The sequence below is a fragment of the Rhinatrema bivittatum genome, chromosome 15, assembly GCF_901001135.1.
Source record: "Rhinatrema bivittatum chromosome 15, aRhiBiv1.1, whole genome shotgun sequence".
Lineage (NCBI taxonomy): Eukaryota > Metazoa > Chordata > Amphibia > Gymnophiona > Rhinatrematidae > Rhinatrema > Rhinatrema bivittatum.
This window is the reverse complement of record NC_042629.1, coordinates 58,498,189-58,519,510: the sequence shown is the minus strand read 5'-3', so window position 1 is coordinate 58,519,510 and position 21,322 is coordinate 58,498,189. Positions and strand designations below refer to the sequence as shown.

The window sequence follows — 21,322 nt, the reverse complement described above, 5'->3', positions numbered from 1 at the left end:
TCGCACTGAGGATATCTCCCCAAGGCCTACTGCCCAGGAGGGAAGGGTTAGGTCGGCCGTCATAGTTGGTGATTCGATTATTAGGAATGTAGATAGCTGGGTGGCGGGTGGGCGTGAGGATCGCCTGGTAACATGCCTACCTGGTGCGAAGGTGGCGGACCTCACGCGTCACCTAGATAGGATTTTAGACAGTGCTGGGGAGGAGCCGGCTGTCGTGGTACACGTGGGCACCAACGACATAGGAAAATGTGGGAGGGAGGTTCTGGAAGCCAAATTTAGGCTCTTAGGTAGAAAGATTAAATCCAGAACCTCCAGGGTAGCATTCTCTGAAATGCTCCCTGTTCCACGCGCAGGTCACCAGAGGCAGGCAGAGCTCCGGAGTCTCAATGCGTGGATGAGACGATGGTGCAAGGAAGAGGGATTCAGTTTTGTTAGGAACTGGGGAACCTTTTGGGGAAGGGGGAGTCTCTTCCGAAGGGATGGGCTCCACCTTAACCAGGGTGGAACCAGACTGCTGGTGCTAACCTTTAAAAAGGAGATAGAGCAGCTTTTAAACTAGAACAAAGGGGAAAGCCGACAGTCGCTCAGCAGCGCATGGTTCGGAGAGATGTATCTTTAAAGGATACTAATGATGCATTAGAATTAGGGCATCCCGACAGTGAGGTTCCAATAATTAGAAAAGTAGTCCAAGTGCCTGTAACTAAAAACTCACCTGAGCTAAAAAATTCTAACTTATCCCTATCAATTAAAAAGCAGAATAAAAATACAAACAAAAAACAAACTTTGAAATGTTTGTATGCTAATGCCAGAAGTCTAAGAAGTAAGATGGGAGAATTAGAATGTCTAGCAGTAAATGATGACATAGACTTAATTGGCATCTCAGAGACATGGTGGAAAGAGGATAACCAATGGGACAGTGCTATACCGGGGTACAAATTATATCGCAATGACAGAGAGGAGCAGTCGGGAGGAGGTGTGGCGCTTTATGTCCGGGATGGCATAGAGTCCAACAGGATAAACATCCTGCATGAGACTAAATACAAAATTGAATCTTTATGGGTAGAAATCCCTTGTGTATCAGGGAAGACTACAGTGATAGGGGTATACTACCGTCCACCTGGTCAAGATGGTGAGATGGACAGTGAAATGCTAAGAGAAATTAGGGAAGCTAACCAAATTGGTAGTGCAGTAATAATGGGAGACTTCAATTACCCCAATATAGACTGGGTAAATGTATCATCGGGTCACGCTAGAGAGATAACGTTCCTGGATGGAATAAATGATAGCTTTATGGAGCAATTGGTTCAGGAACCGACGAGAGAGGGAGCAATTTTAGATCTAATTCTCAGTGGAGCACAGGACTTGGTGAGAGAGGTAACGGTGGTGGGGCCGCTTGGCAATAGTGATCATAATATGATCAAATTTGATTTAATGACTGGAAAAGGAACAGTGTGCAAATCCAAGGCTCTCGTGCTAAACTTTCAAAAGGGAAACTTTGATAAAATGAGAAAAATTGTTAGAAAAAAACTGAAAGGAGCAGCTACAAAAGTAAAAAATGTCCAAGAGGCGTGGTCATTGTTAAAAAATACCATTCTAGAAGCACAGTCCAGATGTATTCCACACATTAAGAAAGGTGGAAAGAAGGCAAAACGATTACCGGCATGGTTAAAAGGGGAGGTGAAAGAAGCTATTTTAGCCAAAAGATCTTCATTCAAAAATTGGAAGAAGGATCCAACAGAAGAAAATAGGACAAAGCATAAACATTAGCAAGTTAAATGTAAGACATTGATAAGACAGGCTAAGAGAGAATTTGAAAAGAAGTTGGCTGTAGAGGCAAAAACTCACAGTAAAAACTTTTTTAAATATATCCGAAGCAGAAAGCCTGTGAGGGAGTCAGTTGGACCGTTAGATGATCGAGGGGTTAAAGGGGCACTTAGAGAAGATAAGGCCATCGCGGAAAGATTAAATGATTTCTTTGCTTCAGTGTTTACTGAAGAGGATGTTGGGGAGGTACCCGTAATGGAGAAGGTTTTCATGGGTAATGATTCAGATGGACTGAATCAAATCACGGTGAACCTAGAAGATGTGGTAGGCCTGATTGACAAACTGAAGAGTAGTAAATCACCTGGACCGGATGGTATACACCCCAGAGTTCTGAAGGAACTAAAAAATGAAATTTCAGACCTATTAGTAAAAATTTGTAACTTATCATTAAAATCATCCATTGTACCTGAAGACTGGAGGATAGCAAATGTAACCCCAATATTTAAAAAGGGCTCCAGGGGCGATCCGGGAAACTACAGACCGGTTAGCCTGACTTCAGTGCCAGGAAAAATAGTGGAAAGTGTTCTAAACATCAAAATCACAGAACATATAGAAAGACATGGTTTAATGGAACAAAGTCAGCATGGCTTTACCCAGGGCAAGTCTTGCCTCACAAATCTGCTTCACTTTTTTGAAGGAGTTAATAAACATGTGGATAAAGGTGAACCGGTAGATATAGTATACTTGGATTTTCAGAAGGCATTTGACAAAGTTCCTCATGAGAGGCTTCTAGGAAAAGTAAAAAGTCATGGGATAGGTGGCGATGTCCTTTCGTGGATTGCAAACTGGCTAAAAGACAGGAAACAGAAAGTAGGATTAAATGGGCAATTTTCTCAGTGGAATGGAGTGGACAGTGGAGTGCCTCAGGGATCTGTATTGGGACCCTTACTGTTCAATATATTTATAAATGATCTGGAAAGAAATACGACGAGTGAGATAATCAAATTTGCAGATGACACAAAATTGTTCAGAGTAGTTAAATCACAAGCAGATTGTGATAAATTGCAGGAAGACCTTGTGAGACTGGAAAATTGGGCATCCAAATGGCAGATGAAATTTAATGTGGATAAGTGCAAGGTGATGCATATAGGGAAAAATAACCCATGCTATAATTACACGATGTTGGGTTCCATATTAGGTGCTACAACCCAAGAAAGAGATCTAGGTGTCATAGTGGATAACACATTGAAATCGTCGGTTCAGTGTGCTGCGGCAGTCAAAAAAGCAAACAGAATGTTGGGAATTATTAGAAAAGGAATGAGGAATAAAACGGAAAATGTCATAATGCCTCTGTATCGCTCCATGGTGAGACCGCACCTTGAATACTGTGTACAATTCTGGTCGCCGCATCTCAAAAAAGATATAATTGCGATGGAGAAGGTACAGAGAAGGGCTACCAAAATAAGGGGAATGGAACAACTCCCCTATGAGGAAAGACTAAAGAGGTTAGGACTTTTCAGCTTGGAGAAGAGACGACTGAGGGGGGATATGATAGAGGTGTTTAAAATCATGAGAGGTCTAGAACGGGTAGATGTGAATCGGTTATTTACTCTTTCGGATAGTAGAAAGACTAGGGGACACACCATGAAGTTAGCATGAGGCACATTTAAAACTAATCGGAGAAAGTTCTTTTTTACTCAACGCACAATTAAACTCTGGAATTTGTTGCCAGAGAATGTGGTTCGTGCAGTTAGTATAGCTGTGTTTAAAAAAGGATTGGATAAGTTCTTGGAGGAGAAGTCCATTACCTGCTATTAAGTTCACTTAGAGAATAGCCACTGCCCTTAGCAATGGTTACATGGAATAGACTTAGTTTTTGGGTACTTGCCAGGTTCTTATGGCCTGGATTGGCCACTGTTGGAAACAGGATGCTAGGCTTGATGGACCCTTGGTCTGACCCAGTGTGGCATTTTCTTATGTTCTTATCAACCCCGAAGGGAGTCGCCAACGAGGTGAGGTGGGCGGAGCGGAGACATCGAGCAGCGACGGACACAATACTATCTTTCGGGTTAGCCACTGCACCCCAGACATTCACCAGGATCATAGTGGTGGTGGCAGCAACACTGAGGAAGGAAGGAATCTGCGTGCACCCTTATCTAGACGATTGGCTGATCAGAGCAAAATCCCCAGAAGAAAGCCACCAGGCAACCAACAGAGTCAAAACTCTACTGGAGAGCCTCGGGTGGGTGGTCAACACAAACAAGAGCTGCCTGCAGCTTTCCCAATCTTTAGAATACTTGAGAGTCCGGTTCAACACCAAACAAGACAAGGTCATCCTGACGCTGACAAGGAGATCAAAACTGATGACCCAGTTACGAACCCTGTTGAGCGAACTTCGCCCCACAGCATGGGATTACCTACAAGTTTTCGGCCTCATGGCATCCACACTGGAAGTAGTCCATGGGCACGAGCTCACATGAGACCCCTACAACGCTTACTACTATCACGATGGAACTATACCTATGGCTTCAGGTCCCGGACAGAGTTCGGTCCCAACTACGGTGGTAGCTACAAAAAGCCCATCTGAGCCAGGGAAAGAGACTATCCTCCCCAACCTGGATCCTACTCACCACGGATGCCAGCCTACGAGGATGGGGAGCACACTGCCAGGAGCTAACCGCCCAAGGGCAATGAAACAAAGAAGAGTCGGGATGGAATATCAATCGCCTAGAAGCCCGGGCAGTCAGACTAGCCTGCCTAAGGTTCGTTCACAGACTCTGAGGCAAAGTGGTCAGAGTAATGTCGGTCAACGCCACAACAGTGGCCTACATCAACCGTCAGGGAGGAACCAGAAGCCAACAGGTGTCTCTGGAAATAGACCTCCTAATGTCATGGGCGGAAGAGAATCTTAAAGAGATCTCGGCCATCCACATTGCGGCGGACTACCTCAGCAGAGAAAGTCTAGATCCAGGAGAATGGAAACTGTCAACCACAGCATTCCAATTGATAGTAAACCGTAGGGGAACACCAACCATAGACCTCCTGGCAAACCAGTCCAATGCCCAGGTACCCAGTTTCTTCAGCCGCAGGCGGGAACCCCAGTCCCAGGGACTCGATACCCTGGTACAGACCTGGCCAAAGGAGACTCTGTTATACGCCTTCCCACCGTGGCCCCTATTGGGCGTGATCATCCACAAGATAGAACACCACAGGGGACCAGTACTTCTAGTGGCCTCGGACTGGCCAAGAAGACTATGGTACGCAGACATGTGAAGACTGCTGGCAGGGAACCCCCTGCCGCTACCTCCACACAGAGACCTGCTCCAACAGGGACCGATCCTCCACAAGGATTCAGCTCGATTCTCTCTTACGGTCTGGCCATTGAGAGGACTCACCTAAGAAGTAGAGGATACTCGGGGGCAATAATTGACACCCTACTCCGAGCATGCAAGTTCTCCACATGCCTAACAAACATAAGGATTTGGAGAGTATTTGAAGCCTGGTGCGAGGACCACGACATCATACCACGCTCAGTCAAAATTCCTGCGATTTTTGGAATTCCTACAGAACGGCCTACAGAAGGGATTGTCCCTCAACTCCATCAAGGTACAGGTGGCTGTATTGTCATGCTATGGAACCAAGAGCGAGAACGGCAGCATAGCCTCTCACCTGGATGTCTCCCGCTTCCTGAAAGGAGTCAAGCACATCCGACCACCCCTAAAGTGGCCGGTGCCTCTTTGGAACCTCAACCTGGTTCTAGATTTCCTAGCAGGAACCTTCTTCAGACCTCTCCGCGGCCTGTCTCTCCGACTATTAACATTGAAGACAGTCTTCCTGCTGGCAGTCTGTTCAGCCCGTCGTATATCTGAGCTACAAGCACTGTCCTGCCTGGAGCCATTCCTCAGACTCACCCCGGGAACCATCCAGTTACGCACAGTTCCGTTGTTCCTCCCCAAAGTTGTCTCACTTCCATCTCAACCAAACCATCTCGCTACCATCGCCAGATGAGCATAAGAATTCGGAAGAGGTTCGAAGTCTACGCCATCTCAATGTCGGGAGACTCCTACTCCGATACCTGGAAAGGTCGGAACCCGTACGAAAGACGGACCATCTATTCGTCCTTCACAGCGGGAAGAAGCAAGGGGAAGTGGCCTCGCGAACAACCATAGCCCGCTGGATCAAAGAAGTCATCAAGGCAGCCTATGTAGAAGCAGGCAAGCCACCGCCTTTACAAGTCGAGGCCCATTCGACTAGAGCCCAGGCAGTGTCCTGGGCGGAAACCAAGATGCTGTCAACTGCCGAGATCTGCAGCGGCGACATGGTCCCCCATCCACACCTTCTCCAGGTTTTACCGCCTGGATGTTCAGGCTCAGGAGGACATGGCATTTGCAAGGGCAGTACTAAGTGGGTCATGGGCAGCCTACCACCCGGTTCAGGAGTAGCTTTTATACATCCCATTGGTCCTGAGTCCTGCTACATGCTAGGAAATGGAGAAATTACTTACCTGATAATTTCGTTTTCCTTAGTGTAGACAGATGGACTCAGCATCCCACCCACGGTTGCCGGTACTCATGGAATTCTTGGGGGACATCCCCGGGAGCGTATGATTCACTGGTAAGCCATGCTTTCCTTCATCTAGGACACCCACCCTAACCGGTGTTGACGTTTCTTGGTTGAGGGCACTGGCGGTCTCCAGCTATAGCCAATTCAACCAGTTCAAATTAATCAAGTTATCCAAGTTATAAAGTTTAATCAAGTTATTCAAATTATTCAGTCATACATATATATATCCACAATGCTTTTCGAGGAGAATACTGAAGAGCTGCACTTCCTGCAGGGGTATGTGTACTAGGGCTGACGTCAGATTGAAATCTCATCCGTCTCCAACTGCTATCAGGAGTACACTGTACCCATTGGTCCTGAGTCCATCTGTCTACACTAAGGAAAACGAAATTATCAGGTAAGTAATTTCTCCAGTAAGTGAAATGTGGGTTTATATTCTTATTCTTTGCGGGGAGGAGGGGAGCATCAGCAGAATACATCCTGGGATGGAGGCATCCTGGAAACTCTTCCTAAGAAAATTGTCATTGGTTTGCTGAACCAGCAGGTGATGCTGCTTTCTACATGGTCCAGAGATTCATTTTTTATTCCAATTATAATGCTAATAACCCTGGGGGGGGGGGTCTTCCTGAGCTTTGGAACAAATAGCTTTGTCGCTGTTTGTTCAGTAGACATTTCTATGTGGAGTGAAGTTAGAATAACCAGCATTGTACAGACCGACCACCTTTGGGGAAGGCGCTGCATTAGAATGCATGGAATGCAGTGCCTGCCTCAAAGAATGTGCAGGTTCCAGAAGTCCTGGAGAACAGAAGAGGGCCAGTCAGTGTGCGGGGAGGTGAAGGAATGCAGCAGAGAAGCAAGTTTATATTTTCTTCCAACCTCTTCATTTATAGGAGGAGGCTTTTTTATGTCAGTTTCTACAAGATATGCCTCAAGTGAAAATCCTTTGTTCATGAAATAATGCAGCACTGATGACAATATTTTGCATTTATAGAACACCTTTTATCCACACAGGATCTCAATGCGTTTTACAAAACAGCAGGAATCACATCCCAGCCACTGAAAGTCCAGCCGCCTCTGAATTACGTTAAGGTTTTCCCTCCATTTTTTCATGATATATATTTATATGGTAATATATTTAGTTTAATTATAAAGAGTATATAACTAATAATTACTGCAAGCTCTGAAGAAAATTAAAAATAGACTACTCAAAAGTTACTGGAACTCCTTACTGAATGATACACAAGGCAAAAGGAGTTAAAGGAGATTGAAATATGTATTTGAGTTACTGTGGAATGCAAAATGTTGCTCTGTCAACTGTTTAGCTCATTTACTTTGCTGCTTATACTAATGTAACAAATTATTATGGTACAAATTACTTCTCACATTGTGATGCACTGTATAGAATGGTCTTAGTGGTAGCTAAATTGTGGAAAATAATTCAGCATGCAGCTAAAATAATTAATTCTACAGAACTTATTTCCCTGGCAAGTCAGTTTAGAAATGCATATCCAGTCTGGTAGAGGGTAGTGTTGGATCTTGTAATCAGAAATTGCTCAAAAGTTTAAGCATGTGCTAATTAAATTATTCATGTTTTGCATGTGCAGTATAACCTGTACTTTCATGTATAATTCACACATGGCTATTGTGATCTTTTGACAGACAAGAAAGTTTCTTGTATGCCTTTTAGATCATCACAGAACAGTTTATTTTATCTAGTTTTATTTTATAGAATTGTTTTCCCCCAACTACATGACCAAGGCAGCCATCAATGTTTAAGATATCAAAAGAGCAATTTAACCTTGCAGACTCAAGTTAGTGAGGTTGATGCACTTCTCAAAGTATGTATAGTGCTGTGCATCCATAGCAAAGCATTTCAACGTTCATGACTTCTGAATTTGCTTATTTTGTGTTGATTTTCATTTTAAAGGGCTTGGCATCCTCTTTATATTTCAGTACTCTCCTCCCACCCTGATTATTACATTATTTTAAACTTCTAAAGAAAGTTGTAAACTATAATTTATAATGCAGAGGTCTCCTGTTAATCATCTGCTTAGTTTTATGCCTTAGTACCTCCTTTTCTGGAACAGCTGAGTGCAAGAGGAAGTGGTGTCATGGATGTTGGCAGATCAGGATGAATTGGCCCGTCCAGTCTGCCCAGTTCTCTTCCCCTCTGGATCTTAACCACTATGAGTAGATTAGCATATGAATTCTGATTACTGCAGCCAACACCAGCTCCCCATCCATATCTTTTACCTAAATTCTCAACCCTGCATATTTAAATTCTATTACCTTATGGCCTATTACTACAGGCATTGTCATTATCATCTTTGGTTCTTACAAGTTCCAGACTTAATCCAACATGCAAGCCCCCTCCCATGTCTTGCCACCAAGGAGCTCGACCATCCAGAGCATCCCCAGAACTAGTGAGATTGTTGACTTGAAACATTTGACAACTCTGTGCACTTTGCTGTTAGGGTCACTTATAACCATGGCTGCTTTGTGCAGGCAGGAAGAGGAAGCATTGATGCAGCAGGTGGATAGCGGTGGTGAGTGACAGAGTCAAAGCAATCAAAGTCTTGATCAGGTGTTTTAAAAAGTGAATTTCAGTGCTTGTTTTCAAAGTTAAAAATGGAAAATGTGGTAGAAAGCACTAAAATATAAGGATGCCAAGCACTGGAAAAAAAAAGCTAAACATTCAACATAAAATGCTCTTTAGCTCACTCAACAAAGATTACTTTTTAGGGCGATCAAGTAATAACTCTCTTCTCATAAGCCCTTTTGATACAGGATATGAGAATGCATTTATCAATGCTTCACCGAGGTAGATATATAGAATCTTTGAATAGTATAGCTGAAGAAGTAAACAACAAATCTTGTTGCAGAGGAATAAGTAAAGTCTGATATTTGATGTCGGCACACATAAGTAATACTCAAGATTTCTGACTCCATGAGTAGAGGGCAGACAGCCCAAGTTCGCAATATTGAGTTCAGCAAGACTGGTAGGTGGCAGATGAATTACAGCAAACAAGACCCCTCCTGACTGAAAACAATGAAGCGCAGATCATACAGCAAAGAATAGAGTAGTGCCATTTGTTAAATCTTAACCATAGTTTTCAAAAATACAATAACATTGTTTACGTAAGATCTTCCAATCATATAACAACTTAATACAGTAATATTCCAGTAAAATGTTTGGTTTTATATCGTTATTCATCCTCCCACTCAATTTTGCTTTTCTCAGTCTGTTTTCTCCCTTCACCGTCTCTGTCTTTTCCTAACTCCAGTTACTGACTCTCCTTTCTCTCTCATCTTTTGCTCACTTTCATTTCACATCTGTGTAACTCTGTTCTCCACATCCTTCTGTCCTCTTACCACTTCTTGCCACCTGTCTTTCATATCTGCCATACCCGCTGTCTCCCTTTCTATGCCCATTGCCCCTCAGTCCTTCTCCAATTCCCCCTTTTTAGCTCTTTGTCCACTTTCATCCCTTCACCTCTGCATGTCGCCTCTTAATTTCCACACCCCATCTTATCTTCCTCCTCTCCCTATTTTCAGTGATGCAGCTCCCCCTTGCTGCCCAGAATATATCTGCCTTGCTGTTCAGTTTCAGCCCTGCATCTCTTTGTATCCCCTTCCCAGTTCCTATCTGCCATTCTGCTTGTCCTTCCCAGAATTCCTTCTTCCCCTTATACCCAGTTCCAGTTCCACATGGCCCCCATTCCCCACTTCCTGCTCCCACAAGAATCCCAATTTGCCCTCTGTCTGTTTGTAGTTATTCATTTCCCCAACTTCCTCAACCCTGCCTGGACTTCAACTTCAGCTCGTTATGACAGCAAAAGCAGTGCAGGGCCAGTAGAAGAGCTACACTCACTGTCCCTGTGGCTGCCGCCGCTGCTGCTCCTACTCCTTGTGATAGGCTTTTATTTGAGGTAGAAGTGTACATGGTGAGAACGAGGAAGAGCATTAGTAACCACTGGGGTCGGCAGTGCAACTTGCTACTGTTACAGTATTTAGATAGCGACTTTCCTTCCTATCCCTACTCCCTGCAGTAGCTTGTTTGCTGCAGGGCTGGAGAGACAGTTGGAGATCTTGGAAGGAGGACAGCTAACCCAAAAGTCTTCTGAAAGATCAGGTAGACTTGGACTGTCTGGAAGAGCCACATTCAGAGTCAAATTTATTTCCAGCTTGACGGGTTAAGCTTATGCGTGTCCTGAGCCTCAGGTTGAATCTTGCTAATAGAAAGGATGACCACTCTTGGAAAAGGTTGGGAAGGTCTGCATTTTGGAAGATCTTAATTGTACATGATTTGTAGGATCAAGTTTGAAAATGCTTGTTGGATAAACCCCATTTCTTAACAAATTTTTTTTTTTAATTCTACCAGGTTCACATAGACAAAAGCTAAAGGTGCTCTCTGTTTGACCAATGGGCTGATGACTAGTAGTGCTCTAAAATTTCCTCCAGTTATTGCATCCAAATACTATGGTTGTATGTATTTGGCGTTCTTGCTAGAGAAGCTTTATAAAGAGATGTCCAAAATTGTACATGGTCAAGGCAGATCTCAGAGTTTTTTCTTTCAATTTGTCAGAGTTGATTTGTTAGTTTATTTGTTCACTTAAATGTTTGAATGGAGTATATATGTTGAAGCTAATGCAACTGAAAAGCTCCTAGAAAGCTTAGAATTAAGAGCACTGCTTATTGGGTACTTCCTCCAAGATAAGCTCACAGAGCCAGTATTGTAGTTACTATCAGGCCGATTCAGAAAAACGCGCGAGAGAGCTGGCGAGCGCTCGCTCTCCCGGGGCGCACACAGGCCATTCTCCTGGGCGCTCGATTCAGGAGGGTGGCCTATGCAAATTAGGGCCCGCGTTAAAAGGAGGAGCTAGGGACACTAGTGCGTCCCTAGCGCCTCCTTTTTTGACAGGAGCAGCGGCTGTCAGTGGGTTTGACAGCCGACGCTCAATTTTGCCGGCGTTGGTTCTCAAACCCGCTGACAGCCACGGGTTCGGAAAATGGACGTGGGCATAATTGAGCGCCCGTCTTTTGGGCCGCGGGCTGATTTTTACATTTTTTTTTTTTTTTTTTACTTTTGGGGCCTCCGACTTAATATCGCCATGATATTAAGTCGGAGGGTGCACAGAAAAGCAGTTTTTACTGCTTTTCTGTGCACTTCCCTGGTGCCGGCAGAAATTAACACCAGCCTTTGGGCAGGCGTTAATTTCTGAAAGTAAAATGTGCGGCTTGGCTGCACATTTTACTTTCTGAATCACGGAATAACTAAAAGGGCCATCAATATGCATTTGCATGTTGCGGGCGCGATTAGTTTCGGAGGGGTTGGACCCGCGTTTTCGACGCGCTATTACCCCTTACTGAATAAGGGGTAAAGCTAACGCGTCGAAAATGCGCGTCCAAATGCGGGTTAACAGTGCACTCCACCGGACTGTACTGTATCGGCCTGAATATAAGTTCAAGCATGGAGAACGAATTGAGATCACTAGGGCTTCGGACAATGCAGTCTTGGTTTTTTGGGGTTTTTTTCCCATTTATATTGCAGAGCATACTGGTATTGGTTTGCCCCTCTAAAGACGAGGTCTAGACCTGCTTCTCTCACATGACCTAATTTAGAAGTCTCTAGATATATTGGCTGCCTCAAACAACTTTTTGGTGCCTGTTGGCTTCTGTTTACAGCTGTTTGGAGCACAGTTTAATTGCCACAGTAGGAAAAGGTGGTTTGGGTTTTTTTTTTTAAATTTAATATATACCTGAAAATATTTCCTTGGGACAATTTTAAAATAGCCTGTGCAGTGGTATTCTCTGCTGGTGCTTTTATATGTACTTTATGTACATTTTCAAAGAGACTCACATCTTTTTGAAACTTAGCAAGTGCCTGCATACTCTCCACCTGTTAATTGTGCTGGTGGTCAAGTTGAGGGGTGGCTGGTAAAATAGTGTGTGTACAGTTGATGATCAAATGTACCTGCATTGTTTTTTTTTCTCCCCTGACCTAAACATATCCCTGTGAATGCCTCTTGTTTTTGCTGCTAAAAGTGTCTGTTCAACGGAAGCTCGTGCTTACTTTTAGCAAGATAGGAGGGGGGGTGATTTTTTAGTTAAATTAATTTACCCAGGTAAATTGCTATGAAAATTGCTCTCCAAAAGTCAGATTTTCATCATCCGTGGATGAAAAATTGAGATCCTTGTGGAATCTCAAACTAGTCTGTAGTTACTTGGGTCATGCCTGGAGCCTTTTTTGAAAATTGGCAGTGCACTGGCTACCCTCTAGTCCAGGGGTCCCCAACATTTTTGGGAGCATGGACCCCTTTTCAACCTCCAAAGTTTTCACAGACCCCCACATGTTTCTCTTTCGTTTTTATCTACAATCATATGCCATATACAGAAAAGTTAATAATGTAATAATAAAGACATAATTTCATGCAGAGCAGACTCATTCATGATATATAAAACATAAAATAATGCTTACTGATTATAAACTGAATACAAATTGGTACATAAAGATCAGGCAGGCTTCATCTCGGGTCGCATGACAGCTGATAATGTGCGAAAAGTTGTGGATCTTGGCTGGTTGATTAAGGAGAAAGGGACACCCGCAGTGTTACTTTCCATTAACGCAGAAAAGGCCTTTGATATGGTCCATTGGCCTTACCTATTCAGCTTATTGCGTAAAATTAATTTTGGACACTCTTTTCTGGTCTGGTTATTAAATTTATACTCTAACCCTCAGGCACGTGTCAAGGTTTATGGAATTTATTTGGAACCCTTGACTATTCAGCGAGGCACCCGACAGGGGTGTCTGCTTTCACCGCTTCTATTCGCCTTATTCCTGGAACCCCTGGCTCATAGCATATGAACTTCGGGAGCTATTCATGGGGTCCAGACTAGTTGTGCAGAATATAAAATTACAATGTTTGCCGATGATGTATTGTTTACCTTAACACAAGCGGAAACTTCATTACCAGAGACTATAGCTTTACTGCAGGAGTTTAGTAGGGTTTTGGGGTTCTGGTTAAATCTAGAAAAATCTGAGGTATTAAACCTGACACTGGGGGAGGAGCAGCAGACTAGATTACGATCACAGCTCCCTTTTAAATGGGCTAAACAAAGAGAGGATTGACGTCACCGGAGTGAATGGCTGACTGAATCTGAGCTCCTGCTCCAGACATCCTATAACCCACGGAAATCTCCCACATCATCTCAATACCCACGAAAAGCATACCCACAAAGGGATTAACATCCTCCGATGTCAAATAGAAGGAAATCAACGGATTTATGAAAATTCTCGTACAAAAAACAAGACTTGCAGGAATTCACGGGCCCAACTACAATGGTGGCGATAGAAGAAGCTATGCTCCGACTCTGCAATCTGGGGAACTTTATTGGTATCTTTTACCTATCCCTTTGATAGGGATTTAGTATTAAGGTTGTTCCTTAAAAACCGTAATAAGTTGTTTTATGGGAAAAAAGTATGGATATACCCAGATGTTATGAGAGATACGCAAACTCATAGAAATCTTTTGTTGGAATGTGTCAAGAAGCAAGATCACTGGGTGCTCAGATAAATGTTAGGTATCCATGTAAATGTACGTTACAATACAAAGGGAAAAGTTTTATTTTCTATGAACCATTACAGCTTAGAAGTTTTTTAGATAAATGTAAAGATGAAACAAGCACCACCTAACCTGGACAGGTGCATTAAGATAAAATAGGATGTCATAATCTCCATTGTTTACTTTATAGTTATTTTCTTCTTGTTTAGAAATGTTCCAGTTAATCCAGAGATCCATTTTGTTTCTTTATGTATTACTAGCAGAAAAAAAGTGTTTTATATCACTGTTTCTTTTTCTTGATAGTAAATCTGAGAATAGATTTTTGTTGGTATAGCCTAGAGGTAGGTGTGATTAAGGTGATATAAAATGTTTGTCTGTATTAATTTGAAAAATATATAAATAAAGAATTGAAAAAAAAAAAATTAGCACCATGCTGTTGGAAACGCAGGACCCATCAGTGCCGGAGACTCCCCGAGCCATAAAAATAGACTGAGCTCACCGAGCCCTGGGAGCTCGTCAAGAAAATCGCCCTTGGGATATAATTGTGCAATATCATGACTATCACATCAAAAACAGTATCGCCACAGTCACCAGGAAACAAGCTTCATGGACTTGGGAAGGACATAAAATCATGATTTTTGCAGATTTGGCGCCATCCACAATCCGCAAGCACCAAGATTTGAAAACTATAACTGAAACCTTAAGAAAGGATAATGTTAGATACAGATGGCTATTTCCTTTCGGTCTAGGCTTCACCTTGCAAGGCAACCTTCATAAAGTTAAAACTGTTCAGGAAGGCGCTGCCATATTGAAGGAAGCAGGTTATCCAGGCTTCGAAGGTCCATACTAGCAGGACATAACACCGGACGATGGGACGATGGCCCTAGATGGTAGAGAGTATCCAAGGGAGGTTGGAGATTGAGGCGCAACTCAGAACACGGCTTAACGTCCCTCAGTGCTACCTGAACTAGTACAGGGCCGTGATTTCTCATGCCAATCTCAATAGCAGGGGGCCGATACACGCAACTACAGATTGACAATGTTGGCACTAAATAATTGGAGGACACAGTTTGAATTGATGGAGAACAATCCAGGGTAATATTTGTTATTAGTGGGAGATTACAGAATATGCTTACACAGTGAAATTTTGTATGAGGGATGTCTGGGGGAGGGGTGGGAGGTGGGTCAAGTGTGGGGTGGCTGATTCCTCTCTAACAATGGCAAACAGCTCCCTTATTAAGGATCTGATTACACGGGGGTACCAGGGTTCCAGAGGTTGCCTTACAGGGAATAATTAACACACAGAATATTGGAATAAATGCAGGAGATCACATGGACAGGGTTAACAGACTAGTATGTCATCTAATCACTCTTATGCTATGTGAAGATGTCAATAGATGGAGGCCACACATATTAGCAGGGATGCTCACCACTTTGACACAGGCTAGGGGTAACAGTATGCACCATCAATGGCTGAACTAAATATGCTATCCCTTAATGTAAAGGGACTTAATTATTATAGAAAGCGCCAATTTCTGTTTGAGGAATTACATCAACAACATACTGCCATAGCCTATATCCATGAATCACATCTAAAACGGAGGTATGAACACACCATGAAAAATGCATTATTCCCACACCAATACTGGGCTGCCTGTACAAAACAATGCAAATATACTGGAGTGGGAATACTCACCCACAAAGATGTAATATTTGAAGAACTAGCATGCATTTGTGATCCAGAAGGCAGATACATCCTTGTAGTAATTAATATAGCCGGTGCAATATACACATTGCTCAATATCTATGCCCCTAACAGTAACCAAGGATCCTTTTTGAATAAATTGGATCACACCATAGAATCTCATTCTGCAGAAAACATCATTATAGGTGGACATTTCAATTTGTCCTTAAACCCTCATCTGGACAATTCCAAGGGGCAGGGGTCCACCCTAGGTAAGGACAGAAAGGTTCTTAAAGCATTTCTACATAAGACCCTCCAGGAGTCTCCTAGACTCCTGGAGGGTACACAACCCTACCTCCAGAAATTACACATTCTTTTCAAGGGCTTATCAGACCTACTCTAGAATTGATTTTTTTCTAGTGGAGAAAATTAACATAAATAGTGTAACAAAATCCTTTATAGATCCCATCACATGGTCCGATCACGCCCCAATAGGATTCACATTAAAACTAAGCCATTATGATAGAGCACACAATACTGGAAACTTAATGAAAGCCTCCTTGACGATGAAACATTCTCAATAGCCCTTAAGAAGGACATTTCAGAATATTTAGAGCAAAATGATAATGGGGAAATTACTCCTATGAATCTCTGGGACTGCCTAAAATCAGTACTAAGGGGGCTTCTGATAGCCAGGGCAACGCATGTAAAAAGGATGAAGAATGCAGAAAAAGAAAAATTAAAGCTTCAGATCCATGATCTACAAGCACAACATAAACATACAGGTTCCACAAAAATTTTGGCCAGTCTGGACCACTGTAGGCGACAATTAGAAGGATTGGAGGTGGCTGCAATTGTGTATTGCTTAGAATTACTAAGACAAATCCATTACGAGGGAGGCAACAAGGCGGGGAAACAATTAGCCCGCAAGCTCAAGACCCACATGTCTATAAATAATATGGTTAAAATTAAAGATGAGCAGGGTAAAGTGTTAACAACCAATAGTGATATTGGGCAACGCTTCCTACGCTTTTATAAGGAGCTTTATGCCACTGATAATGCTATACATAACGAGAAGATCCAACAATATTTAGACACTGCCCCTCTCTCTCAATTATCCCAGGTGCAACAAGAAATGATAGAGAAATTAATGGAGCTGAGGTCACCTGGGCCATAAAAAGCTTAAAAATGGGCAAATCGCCCGGTCTAGATATAAAAAATACGCGGACTTGTTGATACCTCTCTTAGTCCGAGTGTTTAATTCGTTGAGGACCACAGGATCTATATCCTCTGTTTCCAATACAGCGGGAATAACCATATTGGCTAAGCCGGAACGGGATCCAACCATTTGTGGCTCATATAGGTCAATATCTTTAATAAACTTGGATATGAAAATTCTCGCAAAGATTCTAGCCAACAGACTAAACTCCATTCTACCAGGCTTAATTCACCCTGATCAATCCGGTTTCATTCCCGGCCGAATGGCATCCGATAATGTACACAAAACCATAAACTCCAGCTGGTGGTCCAAATACAGAGATATACCTAGCCTTCTATTAGCGGTCGACGCAGAGAAGGCCTTTGACTTTGTGCACTGGCCCTTTCTGTTCCAAACCTTAAAGGCCATAAAGATGGGCGACTATTTTGTAGGCTGGGTAAAGAAACTTTGTCGCCCTTGACTTGTTTGAAAGTAAATGGGGGTTACTCTCAGACATTCCCAATAGGTAGAGGCACAAGACAGGGCTGCCCTCTTTCCCCTCTCCTATCCGCACTCTTCCTGGAAACCTTTACACATCGGATACGACATAATGACCAGATACTGGGCATATAGGTGGGCGAATTTTCCTTTAAATTAACACTCTTTGTAGACTATATTCTCTTTACTGTCACAGACCCTACTCACTCACTTTCAACTATCAGCCAAGAGATTACGGATTTCAGCCAAGTCTCAGGCTTCAAAATAAACTGGGACAAGTCGGAATTCCTTGATATCTCGACACCAGAAGATATGGTAGAACATCTCAAACAGAATCACCCCTTTCGGTGGGCTACGTCGAAGATTAAATACCTGGGTATCTATATCGGCAATAAGGACAATTTGTCGCTACTAAATTATCCTCCGCTTATGGAAAAAATTTTCAAAAATATTGAAGAATGGGACCGCTACCACATATCTTGGGTGGCCAGAATTGCGGTACTCAAAATGATTCTTTACTTATTTCAAACACTCCCCATTGCACTACCAGCCAAACTGCTGGAAAAATGGCAGAGGAGAATTCTTAAATTTATTTGGAAAGGGAAACCTCCAAGAGTGGCGAAACAAGTATTATTCCGCCCGAAATCACAGGGTGGTCTGGGTGTACCTAATCTGCATTGATATCATGCCGCAGCACATCTTAAAGCAGTAGTAGACTGGCATAAGAAGCGCAAGCAACCATTATGGGTAAAATTGGAACAGGCCATAGTGGGGGCCTTACCTCTTAATGCTATGGTGTGGCAACCTAAACATTCTTGGCACCTGGTCACAACTATCCCTGCTACTGTACAGACTACTTATAACATTTGGACCTGTTGGAAACAGTCCTTAGTGGGAATCAGAGACTATTACCAAAGCATCCACCTATTTTACAATAATCTATTTACACCTGGACAACATCCAGCTGCCTTTCGAATTTGGCAAATTAGGGGAATACTCAAATTTGAAAATATTTGGGAACCGGGATGCTTGATTTCCTTTGATCAGTTAAGCTGGAGATTTCAATTGCCAAACGGAGAGATTTTCGCCTATCTGCAGATTAGACACTTTTTCTTCCGCAGGGCAATTGAAGCGGATTTGGCTATAGGTCTCACGGACTTCGAAATTCTATGTAGACAAGCAGATAAGTTAGATAAGCTCATATCTAGACTATCGTCTCTTATGGGAAGACCTAATTATAAATATATCCATCTGAGGGCATGGGAACAGGACCTACCTGAGGTTTTTTCAGAGGCGGTATGGACAGATATCTTTCAAAATATTGGTAAAGGACTTATTTCAGCAGGTCCCATAGAAAATGTGTATAAATTATTGTACTGTTGGCACATCTCACCTGATAAATTGCATCAAATGTTTCCTATGGCGTCTACACAGTGCTGTAAATTATGCGGGGAAGCAGGTACTTTTATACATATGTGGTGGCACTGTGATAAGATTCAAAATGTATGGTCTCAGGTCTCTGATTGGATGGGGACATATTACAAGTACCGCTCAAACTCACAGCGCCGCAAGCTCTCTTATACATGAGCAGTGAAGGCGAAAAAAGGGAACATCTGAAATTCATCAAATTTGGAGTGTTGGCTACCAGGTGCGCCCTTGCTAAACTATGGAAAGACAGTGGTGTTCCTTCTTTGCAAGACATAAAAACTAGGGTTCATAACATGTATAACCTGGGGAAAATTATTGCACACAAACGAAAAAGTATGCAGAGCTTTGTAAAGATATGGGCACCATATGAACAATGGCTTTTAAAATCGGCTTCTTAGACATGCTAGTATAATAAGTTTAGATACTGATACTGTACAATAGGCCATGTTGCTTTACGAATGTCAAGAGTGATCATCAGGCAAACTTTGATTCCTACAGGCTCCTCCCGGAGGGAGGGGGAGGGTGGAAAAGGGGATGGTTTAGCTTAGTCTATATTAGGCTAACAATAGCAGGTTCATGAATCAGTAATGACATACATTTTATGTTTGTAACTGTTTATTTATTGTATAAAAAGTTAATACAAACCCCCCCCCCCCCCAAAAAAACAAAACAGAGTGAAATACAGGTTGTAGTTTACTAATGTTAGAAACATGGATTTAATATTTTATCTTTTATGCTGTTGTCTTTGTATATTATACAGTGTGAACTGGCATATGATTTTCATTACCAATAAAAACAGTTTAAACAGAAGAAAAAATGGGCTAAACAAAGAATAAAATATCTAGGCATCAGGATTAGCAAGAATTATGAAGATTTGGTTGAGTTGAATTATAAACCACTTAGGCAAATCTTATCAAAAGAACTGGAAACATGGGTGCCATACTCGCTCTCCTGGTTTGGTCGGATGGCAGCAGTGAAAATGAATATACGCCCTAGATTTTTATATTTCTTTCAAGCCCTTCCAATCTCTATACCTTATATTGAAATGTTGGCAGCATCGTATCTTCTTATATTTGGAAACGGAAGCCACCCAGGATCAGGAGAGATGTCATGTATCAACCCACTCTTGGGGGAGGGCTGGGAGTCCCAAACCTTCAATGGTACTGGGTAGTGACCCAGCTGAGGGCACTCATCAACTGGCATAGAGACAAAGAACTCCAACAGTGGGCAAAAATAGAGCAAGAACAGGTGGGGACTGTGCCTTTGCAGACTAGGGTCTGGCAACCCAGGGACACCTGGCCCAGGGCTGTTCATATGATTCCCACCACGCGATTAACCCTGGATATTTGGGAAAAGTGGTGTGTATATTTTGTAGGAGCACAACGTTACTTTTATAGTAAGGCCATAAATTATAATACTAAATTCCCGGCTGGCAGAGAACTCGCGAACTTTCAACCACTGTTCTGTAAGGGCATAGTCTGCCTGGAGCACATCTGGGAAATACAAAAGTTCTACACCTTACATGAACTCATGGAGAAATATCAATTGGGCAGGGAGGCCTGTTTCCATTATATACAATTATATCACTTTGTGATGGCGGACAAAATCGGGATAGAGCTAAAACAGGGCAAGACACAACCGGAACACCGGTGTAACAAGGCTGACCACATGATAGGTGTTATCTCTACTCTTTATGGGTTTCTTGGCCATTCAAAGAAGATACAGGCCCCATTTTAATGGCATGGGAAAGAGATTTGGGTAAACCACTCACCACGGAACAATGGGATTTGATATTTTCTAATACCCAATGTAGTTCACTCTCCGCCCTATTTTCGGAAAATAGTTTCAAGGTGCTCATGAGATGGTATCTCACGCCTGAAAGGCTCCATAAGATACAGCCAACGATAGGTGACACCTGCTGGAAACATTGCAGAGCGAAAGGCACATTCTTCCATAAGTGGTGGAGTTGCCCTCATCTGAAGCGGATCTGGAAAACACTCATCAGTTTTCTTTCAGCCATTATTGGTCAACCCATACCTTATGCCCCCGAACATTTTTTGCTGAATATGCCACCAGATGTACCCACTACAAAGTGGTTGCTAGCTCACCAAATTATCCTAGTGGCAAGATGTGAGCTTGCTCTATACTGGAAACAGACCCCCCTCCCTACAATGGCGGAAGTGGGTACCCGCCTAGAGCTTAATTGTTTAATGTGTAAATTGACCGCGTTAAAAAATCACAGCCTACCCAGATTCTATAGGCTTTGGAATCCCTACATAACATGGCAGAAAGAGCAAGCAACTGATTAATAAAGATGTACCAGGGCTAACTGATGATGGTGCATGACCTATGTCTGTTTGAAATTGTGTAAAATTATAATAAGTACTTGATCTTTAATTACATGATTATAATGTTCTCAGTTGGGGGGGAGGGGTAAGTTCTGTATATTGAGAATTTTTATTATCATGTTTTCGTCATTGTAATGTATTTCCTTCTTATGACAAATAAAAATTATAATTTAAAAAAAAACAACAAAGCTGAATACATATAATTGCAAAGTACAACAGTAAATGTGCAAGGAATATACTCAAATTCAGTAATTTACGTAGTGTGACTACAGGCAGT

General features: G+C 42.6%; 1 protein-coding gene across 8 annotated transcripts in view; it reads left to right on the top strand.

Annotated features, from left to right (window-relative positions):
* The window catches only part of EIF4G3 (eukaryotic translation initiation factor 4 gamma 3), a 523,222-nt gene that overhangs the window by 287,175 nt on the left and 214,725 nt on the right, over positions 1–21,322 (top strand). For 5 of the 8 annotated variants that reach the window (XM_029579173.1, XM_029579171.1, XM_029579172.1 and 2 more), the window contains one exon: positions 7,339–7,416. The exons of the other annotated variants lie outside the window; for them this stretch is intronic. In XM_029579173.1, the coding sequence (XP_029435033.1) occupies positions 7,339–7,416 (78 nt within the window). The remainder of the gene's footprint in view (positions 1–7,338; positions 7,417–21,322) is intronic. 8 annotated transcript variants of the gene reach the window in all.